The 17,697-nt window shown below is 41.9% G+C and overlaps 1 protein-coding gene across 1 annotated transcript in view; it reads left to right on the forward strand.

Annotated features, from left to right (window-relative positions):
- Positions 1 to 10,966, forward strand: part of SLC5A9 (solute carrier family 5 member 9) — a 33,189-nt gene extending 22,223 nt beyond the window's left edge. The window contains exons 7-16 of the mRNA XM_075832128.1: positions 558 to 638; positions 3,340 to 3,545; positions 4,585 to 4,720; positions 5,972 to 6,079; positions 6,880 to 7,030; positions 7,649 to 7,817; positions 7,906 to 8,121; positions 9,695 to 9,821; positions 10,126 to 10,200; positions 10,580 to 10,966. Of these exons, the coding sequence (XP_075688243.1) occupies positions 558 to 638; positions 3,340 to 3,545; positions 4,585 to 4,720; positions 5,972 to 6,079; positions 6,880 to 7,030; positions 7,649 to 7,817; positions 7,906 to 8,121; positions 9,695 to 9,821; positions 10,126 to 10,200; positions 10,580 to 10,788 (1,478 nt within the window). The 3' untranslated portion in view covers positions 10,789 to 10,966. The remainder of the gene's footprint in view (positions 1 to 557; positions 639 to 3,339; positions 3,546 to 4,584; positions 4,721 to 5,971; positions 6,080 to 6,879; positions 7,031 to 7,648; positions 7,818 to 7,905; positions 8,122 to 9,694; positions 9,822 to 10,125; positions 10,201 to 10,579) is intronic.
- The last annotated feature ends 6,731 nt before the right edge of the window (positions 10,967 to 17,697 follow it).

Consider the following 17,697-nt stretch of genomic DNA (forward strand, 5'->3'; position numbering starts at 1 on the left):
AAGATATCTCAGTGAGTCAGAAGCACCAAGAAGGTTTACATGTGGACACTTCTCTAACCCATAGAGTTATTTGAAACAATAATTTCTTCCAATTGGTCTGTGAGGCCTCCTGTGAGCCCTCTTGGGGCATCTGAATGGGCAAAGAGGGTCCCTTGAAAAGCAACTCCGTCATCCGAAGCTCTTTGGGAGCTACTTAGTAGGTAAAATGTAGCCACTAGCTTATTCCATAGAGGTCTGGCCCACTAAATGTATTGGGAATCTAAAAGACTGGAGTTTCTTTCCCAGTGATGTAGTAGCGAGAAATTGCTGAGTGGTCCAACATTTGAAGGGTCTGAATATGAAGAGTTGTGACTTTGCTGAAAGGAAACAAATTGTGCCTGCAGGTGTTGCTAATACCCTGCAGAATTTGTAGCAGCCTGGATACATATTATCAATGCATCCAATAATAGAGAAAATATAACAATGCACCAACTTGCTGGTCTGGAACATGCAAATGTTATGTCAATTTTAATGCAATAATTAATTCAAGGTGAAAAGTGTTGTGTTGTTTTAAACAGGGGGACTAACTGCAGTGATCTACACTGACACCCTGCAAACCGTCATCATGGTGGTGGGAGCCTTCACCCTCATGTTTATATGTAAGTATTTTACCTACACGTTTATGTGTTAAATTCTGTGCATTGTTTTTTTTAAATAAAAAGGTCAATCAGTGTGTAACTTTATAATTAGTTTTTATAAAGAATTATTTTACTTTTTGAGATGCAGCTGCTTCGTATCCTGCATACAGAGCAGCTGTATAGTTCGCTAAGACCTGAATCAGTCAGCTCAGCAAGACTGACGGGTTCAGTGAACAGTGGGTCCTGCATGTGCCTGACATGCACCAACCACCTGTAATCTATCACATCTAAGTTATGAACTTAGATGTGAAGGACAATGGCAGGTCCCCATAGGTCCGTTATGGGCAGTTTGACAAATTTTTGCTGCGAATCGCGGCAAAAAACGCGACAAAACTGAAGGCCCTGGACTCAATTGTGTCCGCGTCCTTTGGATGCGGATACAATTGACATCGCTGGCAAGGCAAGGGAACCATCAGTTTTTTGTGATGCAGGCTGCGCGATCACATGATTGTGCTTCTTGCGTCGCTCTGCTGGATGCGGCCTGGTCAGAAGAGACCAGGCCAGCATCGTTGGAGAAGAGGACGGCACTGGAACGGAGACAGGTATGTCTGACGCTATATACAGGGGAGGCGGCGCCTTCTACAGGGATCTGTGTGTCGTATCTGCAGGGGGGTGGCGCTATCTACAGGGGGGTGGTGCTATCTACAGGGGGGTTGTCACTTTCTACAGGGGGCTGTGTGGCACTATCTACAGTGGGAGTGGAGCTACCTACAGGGGGGTGCTATACACGGGGGGTGGCACTATACAGAGAGGGCTGTGTGGCACTATTTACAGGGGGCTGTGTGGCACTATTTACAGGGGGGCTGTATGGCACTATCTCCAGGGGGTCTGTATGGCGCAATCTACAGGGGGACTGTGTGGCGCTATCTATAGGGAGGGCTGTGTGGCACTATCTACAGGGGATGTGTGATGCTATCTACAGGGGGCTGTGATGCTATCTACAGGGTGTGTGTATGTGTGTGTGTGTGTGTGTGTGTGTGTGTTGGTATCTACAAGGGGTGTGGCACTTTCTACAGGGGGCTGTGTGTGGCGCTATCTACTGTGTATGTGGTGTTTTACTTTACAGTGTTTAACACAATTATATATATCTACAGTGGTTGGTACTATTTTATTAAGGGGCGCAGTTTATGGTTATTATTATATTTAGGGGCTTAGAGTGTGGTACCATGAGAATTTAATCTTCGTTTCTAGGTGTGGAAATGTTGGAAAAGTGGCCGGGAGAAGTCGTCATGAAGTTTGGACCGGATAGAGAAGAAAAGAGGGGAAAAAACTACTAGAATCTGAGAAGACGTCACCTGTGAGTCACTGGATTTATAGAGAATGTGTCACCTCTTCTGACATGTTTATTATAGGAAATGCTTGTATTCCACTAAAAGTCTCAGTGTAGCCCAGAACTAATAGACAAATGGGTGTTACCATTCCCCTTGTCAGAAGGATGGTTGGAGACTTTCAGTAGGTAGGAACACAGCCCTTTCACAAGGGGAATCGTTACACTCATTTGTTAATGCTTGCACAATTCGGTAGTGTTAACAATAGTTACGGAGCGGCAGGAAGGTGACGGGGGGCCCAAGTTTGGGTAACAGCCCAGGGCTTATGATCTACTTAATCCTCCACTGGTAATGGATAACAGGTGGATATAGCTGCTCTGTATAAAGAATTGAATCAGCTGTGTCTCAAAATGTAAAAATAATTTTTAATAAAACTAATTATAAAGTTGCACAAAACACACTGACTGACATTTTTATTTAAAAGAAAAATTCCTTTCAAAGGTTTACATAGCCTTTAAATTGTTGTATTTTTTTTTAAGTAAATGCTTACCAATAGTTTGATGAAATAAAGTTAGTTCATCTAATATAATGTAATATAATATAATCTAAATAGGTAAAAAAAAAACATCATGGCTTTGTTTTCTGAAACAGAGCTGGAAATCCCTCACCTAGACATGAAGTTAAATGATAAAATTCTGGATGACTGCAATCACCACTAGGGGGAATTCAATAGTTTACTGCATATTGTTTTATTATTCAGTTTAGTCTATAAACAATATGCAGTAAGCTCATAAGCTCCCTCTAGTGGTGGCTGTCTGCAGTCAGAACTATATCAGAACAAAATTCTGGATTGAATAAAATGTTAAAGGGTGGACATTCATTATAAGCTTGTGAGTTGTGTTATGTCATATGCCCTTTTTGCATCAGTAATAAAACTAGCAGATAATTGATTGATGTCCTGTGTCCTGTGGTTCAACAGCAATGATTGCCTCAAATATCATATGAACTAAAGATCAAAACAATTAAAATAAACTGCAGAAACACCTCTGACCACAAATTGACAATGCAAGAGAGTCTATCCGCATTGTACATGATTCTTCAATGCAATTTGTTTATTATACTAGGCAGTACTAATCTATGTGATCTATGTATAATACACTTATATTGGTTACAAGGGAGGGAGTACAGGACTGCAGGATCAGACTACACAGTGCTTGTAGTCTGCTACCAAGGAGACACATAGGCCTGTGTAGGAGCTGTATACACAAGTAAGATATTTTTATTCCATACTATTTTCAAAGTTGCATACATTTTTATTTTAAAAGCATTGGTAGCAAAAGTGTACATACCCTTAAATAATAACCTATTGTTTTTTATTTGCATTCACTTTGCAGCTTTTAATGAAATTGGCTGGTACTCAGGACTTGAAGAGAAATACATGGCAGCCATCCCAAAGATAATTGTTCCCAACACAACATGTCATCTGCCCCGTAGTGATGCTTTCCACATGCTTCGTGACCCAATTACCGGAGACCTGCCCTGGCCCGGTCTCATCTTTGGTCTGACAATATTGGCCACTTGGGTTTGGTGTGCTGACCAGGTGAGTCACAAACAGATGGCATCCTCAAAAACAACAACAAGAAAGAGTAACTTTGAGATATTATATTTTGGGGTTTATGTCTTATTCAAATATTATTCAATCTACTTTATATAATCTGCTGATTTAGGGTGGATACTGCTCTCCTGACATGTTTAAGTAAATATTTGCATTGCCCATAAAATAACAATTCAGGAGCATCTTTTCTTAGAACTATGCATTATAATGTCCCTCTGTTATTCCTCCTGGAAATGTATAAACAAATTGACCACTGGGGGTTACTATTTCCTTTGTCAATAGGCCATGTCCCTACAGTCTGAGTCTGTCCAATCAATGCAGAATATATTATATTAGGGAACTGCTATATTCCTGATACTTTCTTTGAAATGTTGCCAAACCAGATGTACAAATGTTTATTCCGCAAATAGATGACGAGTCAATTTTGTGTATTTTGGTCAGTACTTTGCATTAGTATTTGCAAACCAACACCTAAAATAAGGAATCTTCCCATTATGGTTTTTTTTTCGGTTTACTTTCCACTCCTGGTTTTCGCTTTCCTGATGCAAAATGTTGACCTAAATACGCCAGTGTGAATGAGGCTCTTACTAATACAATAAAGGAAGGGTTTAGTACAGTCATATAAGGACAGATAACTTTATGACACTAATTACTTTCAACATTGTAAATGACACCAGACCTTACAACCTCTTGTTGCTCTGCCATCAGAGGCTCCGTCGGCAGCTTTGTCACAATTGATGGCAGAAATAGTTCAGCACGCAGCGCTAATCTTGCCATCAAAGTGACGGACACCACAACGGAAACCCAGATGGACCTCATTGTAAATCCATGGGGTCCGTCAGGTGCCATTGGTATCTGTCATGCGAAAAATCCGGCAGAGTGTCAAGACTTCCGATATAAAAGTACGACGCAGATGTCAACCAAGCCTAATGCTTTTGAAGTCGACATCCAGATTTTGGCATAATACTGAGCGCACAATTTACCGGATGGATCCTTATCATTGTCTATGGGAAATGTATTCCAGGTAATTGTGCAGAGGTCTCTGTCAGCCAAGAACTTATCCCATGCCAAAGGGGGCTCTATTGTCGGGGGATACTTGAAAATACTGCCCATGTTCTTCGTGGTACTTCCTGGAATGATCAGCAGGGCATTGTATCCAGGTATGATTTCAGATTTTTTTTTTTTTAAATGCCGTAGACTTTATATAAGTTTAAGTTTTACATCAGATTCTGGATTGTTACAGAGAATATGTCACCTCTCCTGGCTTGTCTGTTTCAGTAATTATTTGTATTCCCTATGAAATAACAATTCTGGAGCATCTTTTCTTAGAACTCTACGTGGTGCCGTTCCTCTGTTATTCCTCCTAGAAAGTTATGAATGAATTGACAACTGGGTTTAACCAGTTGGGGGTGTGTCCCTGCACAGTCTGACACTGTTAAATCACTACTGACAGAGAGAGATGGTGTAGGGACAAGAAGAATGTTAATACCTAGTTGTACATTTCTTAAAAAACTTCTAGGAGGAATACCAGAGGAACGACACTCTGCAGAGTTCTTAGAAAAGATGTTCCGGGATCGTTATTTCAAGGGGATTACAAGTGTTTACAAAAATAGACATGTAAGGAGAGATAACAGTTCCTCTTAACAATAGTTGTGTAATTTTTGAAAAAAGGCCTACTTTTTTTTATTTGAAACAGCGCCACTGTGGTCGATAGGCTGTGTCTCATATTGCAGTTCATTCAAGTTAATGGAGCTGAGCTGCAATACCAGACACAGCCCATGATCAGAAGATCAACAAGAGGCGCTGTTTTTTTTTTCTAATTTCATACAACCCTTTTAAGGGTATGTTCCCACGGCTTATTTTCAGCCTTTTTTCAGGCCATAAACGCCACGAAAAAGTCTGAAAATACGGGGGCTGAACGCCTCCAAACAAATGGCCATTGATTAAAACATACTCTAAGGGTATGTGCACACACACTAATTACGTCCGTAATTGACGGACGTATTTCGGCCGCAAGTACCGGACCGAACTCAGTGCAGGGAGCCGGGCTCCTAGCATCATACTTATGTACGACGCTAGGAGTCCCTGCCTCTCTGCAGGACGACTGTCCCGTACTGAAAACATGATTACAGTACGGGACAGTTGTCCTGCAGCGAGGCAGGGACTCCTAGCATCGTACATAAGTATGATGCTAGGAGCCCGGCTCCCTGCACTGTGTTCGGTCCGGGACTTGCGGCCGAAATACGTCCGTCAATCACGGACGTAATTAGTGTGTGTGCACATACCCTAAGGCTCCAAAGGTAGACTTTACTGTATACATATTGTTGAGTCAGCCATATCTGGTAAGTTAAAGGTTGTGCAAAATGGTAAATATTCACCCGCGTACTAACTTTACTGAATGTTCTTTGCAGATGAGATTGGATGTGTTCACCCTGAGGAATGCCAGAAATTCTGTGGCATTGATGTGAGCTGCTCAAATGTTGCGTATCCCATGCTGGTAATTACACTCATGCCTGTTGGTGAGATGTATTTATTATCTATTTTGGGTGGAAAAAAATACTAAATTAGAATATTTATTTAGGGACATAATGGGCCTCTTGTATCAAAACCGTCTCGGAGAAAAAAACTGTATGGGTCTTCCCTGTATGTCTGAGTAAGGCCATGGAGAATAACATTTAAAGGTGTACGATCAAATAGTCATCATAGAAGGGTGGTCTCCCGCTAGGACCCCCCCCCCCCTCTATAAGCCAGAGAAAAGAGCTACTAATTAAGAGCAGCTCCTGCTCTTGTGGACTCAGCCTGGCCATGTTTTAGATGGTCGTCCATCCATTAGAGAAACAAAATAATTTGATAGACTCCTTTCCTTCGTTGCGAACCCTTAACCAACCCTTCTCCCCCCTCCCCATTTCTATAGTCAAGCTGCATTCCCGTACGACTGCGCCCCGCTCTATTGTTTTCCTGTTCACAAATTTGATAGAAGAGTAAAACTCAAGGCTTCTAAATTTGAGGTTAAAATTCACCTTCAATCAAGAGCACGATATATAATGATGACATCTCTAGGGACGACTCATTTTCAGTGTCTGAAAATATGGAAATTTGGCCAGTTTTGGTGACTTGCAAATGTTGTCAATCATAGCAGCGACTTGGAAGCAACTGGAAAATCTTGATGCGTTCCTTTTAGATACTTTTCCTGCGCCATTTCAAGGACTGTTACGACTAGATAAAGCTTGCACAAATAATCATAAGAATTGTTATGAACATTGCTAATATAGCGGAATAGATAGACAGCAAATTTTTATAATTTTTTTTCTTCTTCTAGGACTGAAGGGTTTAATGATAGCAGTAATTATGGCCGCTCTTATGAGTTCTCTCACGTCCATCTTCAATAGTGCCAGTACTATATTTACCCTTGATATCTGGTTACGTATACGCAGGAATGCTAAGGAACAAGAGCTTATGATTGTTGGCAGGTACGGCATGGGCGTTTATGTTTCTGATACATACTAGTAAAATAAGAAGATGGCATGCTGACTGGTATACCAAGTAAGTCTGGAAAAAGAGGCATTCATATTCTAAACATTTTGCTGAACTATTGTGAGGTTAAGTCCACACGTACCGGATTTTCAATGGAAGTAATTTTTTTTAGCAGATTTTGCCGCAAATTCCACAGCAAATGCAGATTTTACTGCAGATTCGCCACGTAATTTATCAACATTGGTTTAGTCATAAATCAGCTTAGAAGATCGTTCAGGAGGAAAGAGAAAGGGGCTGAGAACGACCCATTAGAAAAACAGTCTGACGGATTTGCTAGTGAACGGCATTCTGCAGCTTCTATGTAGTTTGTAGTGTATATACATGACAGCTGCAGAAGCCAAACAAAGCAACATTTTTATTTAAATCCAATTCATTTCTTTTTTTACCATAAAATATATGCAATTGAATAAAAAACATATCGATTTAAAGGTGTCCATAGCCTTTATGTCTTCTAAGGTCCTGGCATTTGTGTGAAAGGCTGGATGTTACCTAAAGGGTTCTGGGTATTCTGTAATACGCGTACGTAGACATCTGATCCATGATTTCCTTCACAGAGTCTTCATTGTCATACTGGTGGTTATCAGCATTTTGTGGATCCCCATCATTCAAGCAGCAAATAGTGGATTGCTCTTCGACTACATGCAATCCGTCACCAGCTACCTCTCTCCGCCTGTTACTGCAACATTTGTTCTAGCGATTTTTATCAAGAGAGTCAATGAACCGGTAAGTGTCTAGAATGTTTCTATTGTATCTGCTATATATATATATATATATCTCAAATACTCAACGCTAAACTTGTATCTGTTGACAGGGGGCTTTCTGGAGTTTGCTTATTGGCCTGTTGGTGGGCTTGATCCGAATGATCATGGATTTTGTGTATCAAGCTCCGAATTGTGGGGAGGAGGACACAAGACCTTCCGTACTCAAGAACGTCCACTACTTGTATTTTGCAATCCTTCTATTTGGATTGACATCGATCATCTGCATTGTGATCAGTCTGTGCACACAGGCCATACCTGATGATAAGGTGAGGGGACAGTGGGTTTTCTGTCACTTTATTTTATAGGAATGGTAAAGGAAGGCAAAAATTTGAAATGATTACTAACCTCCAAATTTGCATGTTCTACTTAAAGCGGTTTATCCTTCAGGATAACACCTATCCATATGCCCCATTAGGGACCCCCTTTATAAACCAGATCTGAGACCCGCTAACAAGCAACAGCTCTCGATCTGGCAGACTCGGGTTCCTGGTGGTAACTTCCCCCGGCAACATTAGCTATATGTTGGTTGTCATATTAAACAACTAAACATTTGCTTTAAGTGGGAAGAGACTCTCCATGTAATCTAGTAGTTTGGAAATCTCCTATAAAAGCCTTCTGTTATTATTTTTACAGAGCAACTGATTGTGTAAATTCTCCCATACACCGTGCCCAAGCCGTGCCCTGGTCAACAAGTGTAGACTATTTGAACACTTTTTGCCTTATGTTTCGTAAGGGAGATTTGAAGGGGAATGGTACGACTAAGCGAAACCACCGAATCCCAAGAGATTGGACACGGCATCTCTAGGTCATTAGGGACTTGTTCGCCATAGACTGTGCTCCGTACAACTGTGTTACTCACCATAATTGGACCCTTTAAGGCTCTTTTTACATTTGCGTTTTTGCCTTTCCATCAGGAGTCTTGGTATTTCTGATGGCAAGAGTAGCGTAGTCTGCATAAAAAATATTGGAACCCCTAGGGAAACCAGATGGACCCTATTATAAGTCAAATAGATTCATTAGAAAATTGATCTGTCATAGCTGTCACAGATGGGCTAATAAGGAGCTTAAAGAGAACCTTTCACCTGCCCATACATGTAGCTGAGTGCATCGTGTAATAGGCCGGGCTTCACAAACCCCGTCTCACTTGAATTTTTTTCCTATCTTCCTCCGTTATTTACATATCGGTGCCGTTATATTTGGCACCCGATATGTAAATAAGCCCTTGAACATTCAATGCGGCGTTTCTAGCTAACTAAATGACAAGGGACGTGATCTCTTCGCTCTGACACTGTCCAATCAGCTACAGACAGTGTCAGGGCATCTTGCGCTGTGTTCCCTCCCGCGAGAACACACACAGACTGGTGGTTCTGCAGAGAGCGCTCTCTCGGTCTGTGTGTGTTCTCGCGGGAGGGAACACGGTGTAAGCCGCCCTGACACTACCGACAGTGTCAGAGCGAAGACATCACGTTCCCTTGCCATTTAGTTAGGTAGAAACTCCCCATTGACAGTTCAGGGGCTTATTTACATATCGGGCGCCAAATATAACAGTACCGATATGTAAATAATGGTGGAAATTAGAAAAATAATTTCAAGTGAGACAGTGTTTGTACAACCCTGCCCATTACACGCTGCACTCAGCTGCACATGTTTGGGCAGGCGAAAGGTTCAGCTAAAAGGGACTTTGTAATAAATCCTTCATTCACCACAATCTTGACTGTAAATCTAGTCGTTCCTGGAAAATTTTCAAGAATAGAGTTTGTTGTCTTGGATCTCGTCATGGACTGCTAAAATTGACTAACTATATACTAACCGCTAGGTAAATTTTTTCATTGCTTCTAGCTTGGGCGTATGACTTGGTGGACTCGAAAGAGATCTGATCCAACTCTTTTCCTAAAAGATGAGATGGAGCCTTCAAAGGACATTGGTGCAATTTCTTCAACTATTCCACCCATAGAAAAAGAACCAGGTGAGGGAGATTTTCATTAGTTCTATGTGTAGCCTTTAGATTTGGAGTCTTCCACCAATCACTTGCTACCCGATCCATTAGATATGTATACTGAAATAGCATGAGTATATCATTGTCCATTTTTATTAAGTCCCTTCACCATTGCGATAGATTCTTATAATTCTTCTCTCTTATGTGGATGGGTGGACTATGGGCTCCGAGATGTTGGCACCCAGCTCAATGGTTACATCTACTATCCCTTTGGCTAGCCACTGCTTATTATCTTTTTTTCCTAAAACTTAGTGTTCACTTCTATTTACTGCAGAAGGAAACTTGATGCCAAAAGTTGAAATTCTCCAAGATAGTTGTTCTGTACAGGAGGAGAAAACAAGCAGGGGCAGTAAGTACAAAAATTATTCATTCTACATCCTGATACTTTCTAACTTACAGATTTAAAATATGAAATTTCATGCACGCTCCAGTATTATACCCACTTTAGACCATCCACTTTTTTATGGACCTATAGAAAGCAAATATAAATCTTCTCAAACTTAAATGCATAGGGAATGTATATAATGTATTTAAACATGATACACTTTGTGACTTGAAAACATTTTTCTCTTGATGGTGACAGGTTGGAAAGTTTAGGTGAGGGAATGGTGGTGTTGGAAAGTGGTGATTGACATGTGACTGGTTGTAATGGACATGATGTAGGCCACACGTTTCCAATACATCCTCATGATCTACATGTAACTATTATGTCTGCTGTTTTCTTATAGCTTCAACATACTCCTGCTGGAAAAAGTTGTATTTCTGGTTTTGTGGTATATCCATGCAACCTGAAGCCAAGTTGTCCAAAGTAGAAGAGTTGAAGTTGCAGAGAAAGTTGACCAGTATTGAGGAGAAGCCGCTTTGGAGGAACGTGTGTAATGTCAATGCTATTATTCTCCTCGCCATCAATGTTTTCCTCTGGGGTTACTTTGGATAAACTACTGTGAGCAGAAAGAACTAAGTTTGTGAAATTGGCAGATGGCAATCGGAGGTGTTGCCCCGAACCTTGAGTCTCTAACACTTTGTAGTTGAACCCCAAGTGGTGCAAAGTTTTTCTCAAGAATATCTACCTTAAATCTGTTTACTCCCATCCCATCCTCTCCCATCCATCTTAAATGGCCAAATGACTCTCCAAGTGAACCCCCAAATGTTCACCCATATCCCTAACACATGAAGGGAAGGAATGAGGGGTCTCTGATCATTCTTGTGTCTTCGTAGCCTATTATCCGAGCCAAAAAATGCAGAATTATGACTTAGTAATATTCTAAGAATTATTTGTAGAATAATAAATGTCCTCAAAATAAAGGTTAAAGGGGTTATGTGGGGACCAAAAATTATTAGCACTATACTCACTGCAGTATGTGATACACTCGCTAATATACATTCCGGTCCCCCGTTGCAGCCGATTCTGAGATTTTCGAGTCATGTTGCACAGTCTTCTTTGATGACGATACGACTCTTCGTCACGTGACCGGTCCCGCTGAACTAGAGTACTGGATGTACTAATGTTCTCTATGTAATCGATGTACTACTGCTACTGCTTGTACATAAAATACAGCGAGGCCGGTCACATGACAAGGAGTCGTATCATCATTAAAGAAGGCTGCGCAACTAGACTTCCGATCCCCCGGCAGCGCTATAAAAATCAATGACATTCTCAGAATCGGGCGCGATGGGGGATCACAATGTATTGTAGCAAGTGTACTCACATACTGCAGTGAGTACACTGCTAATAATTTTTGGTCCCCACATAGCTCCTTTAAAGCGGATCTGTGATCAGACTATGCTGGTCTATGTAACGGCGGCATAGTATGGGAACAGGTCCACTATCTCCTTTTGCCCAAAATGGCACAACAAATATTGTGCCGTTTCCCTACTAGGAGTGTTTAATGAATAGAGTGGACACAGTAAAGAAACGGTGTATTCATGAGGGGATCACTGCCCTCACCTTTCCCACCTCTCGGTGATGATTGACGGCTGGATGCTGTGCGTCTGCATCTGTCAATCACAGTAAGGGGGAGGGTGAAAGAGTGTCCCCCCCCCCCCATGAGTCCGGCGTATTCTTTGTACACTCCTATTAGCAAAACTGCACAATATTTTTTGTGCCATTTTGGCTAATAGAAGCGTGGACCTGTCCCCATATTGGGCTGACCTGAAGACAGCTTTAAAGAGGCTCTGTCACCAGATTTTGCAACCCCTATCTGCTATTGCATGTGATCGGCGCTGCAATGTAGATTACAGTAACGTTTTTATTTTTAAAAAACGAGCATTTTTGGCCAAGTTATGACCATTTTCGTATTTATGCAAATGAGGCTTGCAAAAGTACAACTGGGCGTGTTGAAAAGTAAAAGTACAACTGGGCGTGTATTATGTGCGTACATCGGGGCGTGTTTACTACTTTTACTAGCTGGGCGTTCTGATGAGAAGTATCATCCACTTCTCTTCAGAACGCCCAGCTTCTGGCAGTGCAGCACTGTGACGTCACTCACAGGTCCTGCATCGTGTCGGCACCAGAGGCTACAGATGATTCTGCAGCAGCATCGGCGTTTGCAGGTAAGTCGATGTAGCTACTTACCTGCAAATGCTGATGCTGCTGCAGAATCAACTGTAGCCTCTGGTGCCGACACGATGCAGGACCTGTGAGTGACGTCACAGATCTGCACTGCCAGAAGCTGGGCGTTGTGAAGAGAAGTGGATGATACTTCTATACACAACGCCCAGCTAGTAATAGTAGTAAACACGCCCCGATGTACGCACATAATACACGCCCAGTTGTACTTTTACTTTTCAACACGCCCAGTTGTACTTTTGCAAGCCTCATTTGCATAAATACGAAAATGGTCATAACTTGGCCAAAAATGCTCGTTTTTTAAAAATAAAAACGTTACTGTAATCTACATTGCAGCGCCGATCTGCTGCAATAGCAGATAGGGGTTGCAAAATCTGGTGACAGAGCCTCTTTAAATATCATGTCATGTACACATATTGTATGTACTCGCACTTATCCGTAACAGTCGATATTTTGTAGGCTTGTCTTGAAGACTATGTTGCACTCCATTACACTGATGATAATTGATCAGTCTATGTATTAATTAATTTTTTGCCGAGGAGACACAAAGATACAAAAAAGAAACAAGAAATCTTCTATGGAGATCACATTTAACTCCACCTATGGCAAGGGGAAAATAATCCAAAAAATGCTCTTCCAGTCTAAATCTGGCCATACATATAGCTGCAGTGAACGGGTATCTTCCCCAGCTCCCCTGGTATTTGCTAACTGCTTGCCACGAATAAATACATATAAGCGGATGGCAGCGACGGGCCCCTTTTTTTTTAGTATCCATCCATACTGCCGCAATGGCAGCCCTGCTTGCCAGTAGGGTCTATTTCTTATGAGATGATTCGCAAATAACCTATTAGACCTTATTGATGATGTGTCCTGTGTGTACAAAGCAATTAATAATGTTCTATATAGATGGAGTGTGGACCCAAGGAACCCGACAATTAGGTGAACATGTCTTAAAGGGGCATTTAGAAAGGGGTGTTTACAGTATGCAATCCTTTTGGCAAATGGGGAAACTCAACTCTGCTGCATTGACAAGTCTACATACAGTTAAGAGCCTTTTACACCTGCTGATATTCGACCCGTGCAGCGAGCGCCGATCAACGAGATATCGTTGATCGGCACTCGCTTGCTCCTGTCACACGGAGCTATGGATGGGACGAGTGTTTGTTGCTACGATCGCTTGTCCCCATACGTTATTATCATGTTGGCAGCGTGTGTGTGTATGTGTGTGTGTGTGTGTATATATGTGTGTGTGTGTGTGTGTGTGTGTGTGTGATTTAGAACAATTGCTTCAGGACTTGTATAAAAATAAATGTAAAACTGTTTTAATGGTGCTATAAATGTAATTGTTTTGTTGCTTTATTATATACTACAATGGAGCCAATGAAAAACGGCTCCAAAAACGTCCCAAGAAGTGACTTGCATTTCTTTTTCACGGGCGTCTTTTTACGTGCTGTCTTTTGACAGCGACGCGTAAAATGACACCTCGTGGGAACAGAACACCGTAAGACCCATTGAAAGCAATGGGCAGATGTTTGTCGGCGTAATGGAGCCGTTTTTTCAGGCGTATTTCGAGGCGTAAGACGCCTGAATTACGTCTGAAAACAGTGCGTGTGAACATACCTTAGGCCTTATACAGACGAACGTGTGCGTTTTTCACGCGCAAAAAATGCAGCTTTTTGCGCGGGTTGCTCTTCCGTGTGTCATCAGTGTTGGCTGCGTGATTTTCACGCATATGCCATGCTTATGACACACGGTTTTGAAATGTAGAAAAAGAAATGAAAGAAGTGCTTTTATTTTTTCCTTCATTTCTTTATCTACTGTTGTGCGAATCACGCGTGACACACGGAAGTGCCTCCGTGTGCCGTGCACGATTATCACACACCCATTGACTTCAATGGGTGCGTGATGTGCGAAAAACGGCCAATTATAGGACATGTCGTGAGGTTTACGCAGCGCACATACACTGTGTGAAAATCACGGACTGTCTGAACGGCCCCATTCACTAACATAGGTCCGTGCGACGCGCATGATTTTCACGCGCGTATCACGGACGTAATACACGTTCGTTTGAATAAGGCCTTAGGGTATGTTCACACGGCCAAAAACGGCCGAAAAACGGCCGAAAAATGGGAAGCAGAACGCCTCCAAACATCTGCCCATTGATTTCAATGGTATAAACGGTAAAAAAAACGGCCGCAAAAAAGACTCTATAGAAAAATAGCTCCAAAAACGGCCGGAAAAACGCTGCGAGTGGCTGAATTAACGTCTGAAAATCAGGAGCTGTTTTCCCTTGAGCTCCGTATTTTCAGACGTTTTTGAGTTTGCGTGTGAACATAGCCTGATTGATAGTAAATGCAGACAAGATGACAGTTTCACCTCCAGTTTTCCAAACACTAATTCAAAAACTCTAACTTTTGATTTACTCTATATGACAATTTTTCTCTACCCTCTCTGACCCTGTAAGAACTGATTGGACATTGTCAGATTGTGTAGGGACACGGGTAAAGGTAATACCGAGTTGTAAATTTATTCAAATACTTCCAGGAGGAATAACAGAGGAACAGAACAATGAAACGTTTTAAAGGGGTATTCCCAACTCGTTTATGGCATTTCCAGGGGATATTCATTGACCTGCCATAGAACAGAATGGAAAAGTATTTACCTTGTACTGAGTTTAAGGCTGGATTCACACGAGCGTGTGCCTTTTGCGCACGCAAAAAACACGGCGTTTTGCCTGCGCAAAAGCCACTTGATATTATGACACTCCATTTGTATGTTTGTAAACAGAAAAGCACGTGGTGCTTTTCTGTTTTCATTCATCCTTTTGACAGCTGGTGCGCGAAACAGGCAGTTCGCACGGAAGTTCTTCCGTGTGACATGCGCGGTTTCCACGCACCCATTGACTTCAATGGGTGCGTGATGCGCGAAAAACGCTCAAAGAACGGACATGTCGTGACTTTTACGCAGCGGACCAACGCTGCGTAAAAATCACGCAACTGTCTGCACGGCCCCATAGAGTAATATAGGTCCGTGCGACGCGCGTGAAAATCACGCGCGTTGCACAGACGTATATCCCGTTCGTCTGAATAAGCCCTAAGTTACATGATGTTTTGTAGGAGTTCATGTAACATGACATAATTAGATCTACAGTACCAGACACAGCCCATGGGCAAGAGTGGCGCTGTTTCTGAAAAACAAAAACAAAACAGGCCTTTCTGTTTCTATCTCTGGACAACCCCTTAACGGGGATTTGAGAGGGGGAGTTTGAGAAATCCCTACAACGCTGTGACCATTGTACAGTACTTGTAAAATAAAGTAAAATTACTCACTTTTGCATTGTGTTGGTCTCTTTATCACTACCCGATTCCCGCGCCACTTGTTTTCCATGTAAACTTTGACTTTTGGGGGGTGTCGGGATAGCACCCGCCCCGTACACCTCGTAGCTCTCAGTATATCTCGCCTATATCACATATTTCCCCCAATGTATACGTTGTCAGCACTGACGTCACGTATATGGGCAGGCTCAAACCGCTGAGCCTGCCCATGTAAGTGAGGTCAGTGCTTATGACATGTAGATTGGGGGATAACATGAGCCGGCCTAGATCATGTACCAGATGTACGGCACGTAATCTAGCACATCAGCGGAAGAGGGGAGATCGGGGCACGGTACCCAAATTAGAATCAGCAGATCGGAGAATCTATTGAAAATAAAGTCAATTAAAAATATGTTTAACTTTACGAGTCCCAGAATATCCCTTTAAGTCAGGAGTTAGATGGCTGTTCCTACTTATGTGACAAAGAACTGAAATAATTATATTCCTGTAATACAAAAATGGCGCCAAACAGATCCCAGCCCCCAGCAGCCATTTTCAGCAAAGATCTGAGCACTTATGTTATCATTCATAGATTTCCACATGGTAATATGACGTATTTGTTCACAAACACAACATTAATGGGGTTCCAACTCCCACTCCGCTGATCAGAAAAACGTAGTGCACGTTGCCATTTACTGTGCAATCTTACCCATATAAAAGTGCAACGTTTCTGCAGAAAAAAATTGCCTTTTTTCAAGCATACAGTCCATGAATTAAAGTTGTTTAGCCACAATAGTGTCCACTGACATTTTAAAGGGATTTTCCAACATTTAAAGGGGTTGTGCAGGATTAGAAGAACATGGATGCTTTTTTCCAGAAACAGCGCCACATCTGTCTATGGGTTATGTCTGGTTTTGCAGCTCGGCTCCATTGACGTGAATAGAGCTGAGATGCAGTACCACCCACAACCTGTGAACAGATGTGGCGCTGTTTTTAGAAGAAAGCAGCCATGTTCTTCTAATCCTGAACAACCCCTTTAACATTTATTAACTATCCACAGGATATATCAGTAGGGGTCTGACCACTGAGACCCCACCAAATGCTAGAACAAGAGACCCCTGTTTCTCCACTATGGACTTCCATGGTGTGATGAGATGTATGGAGCATTGCTCCAGTATGTGCCTATTGGAGATATGGAAACAGTCAAGTGAGTGGTCAGAACTGTGAATAGTTAATAAATGTTATGTTGGAAAACCCCTTTAACCTATCCCCTAATATATTTGTCACAGGGCTCAAACGTGGAACTTCACTTCAAAGTGAATCTCCACCTTTTAACATAAATTTCATTTTTAGGTTCAATCTTCAGTGCTGGTTAATTTCTTAATATATCGTTACTGGGGTCAGAGCTCCATTTTTTTTATACAGAGCTCCAAATACCTTCCTTTCACACAAACTACTGTCTACCTACAGTCACCACTAGGAGGAGCTCAGGAGCTACTGCATACTGACTTACTATAGTGTTTAATGTATAAATAATACGACGTACGCTTCTACACTCCCCCTAGTGGTGATTTCAGGAAGAGAGGGCAGGGAAAGTTGGACTCTGATATAACAGTGAATCCGGAGTTGACCGAGCGACATTGCTCGTCTGTCTTTTAATCACAGTTCTGAATCATTGGCATTATTAGAAGGTCTTAGGTCTCGTTCTTTGTCCTTTCAGGTTTATGGTTTGCTATATCAACAGAACGAAACTTTGATCGGTCGTAATAAATGTCATATCAGTCCTCAGATGTACGATTATGGTGTTGTATTATGGTGGAGTGCATAGTTTATGTCACACCATGAGAATTAACTATTCAATATCTGGTGTCCGGTCTTCTTCTGTAGCAGCCATGGAATATTCAGCCGGTAAAGCGACGATAACCTTGAAAATGACCGAACATTTCTCTAGTGATGAGCAAGT

The sequence above is a fragment of the Rhinoderma darwinii genome, chromosome 7 (assembly GCF_050947455.1).
Source record: "Rhinoderma darwinii isolate aRhiDar2 chromosome 7, aRhiDar2.hap1, whole genome shotgun sequence".
Classification (NCBI taxonomy): Eukaryota; Metazoa; Chordata; class Amphibia; order Anura; family Rhinodermatidae; genus Rhinoderma; species Rhinoderma darwinii.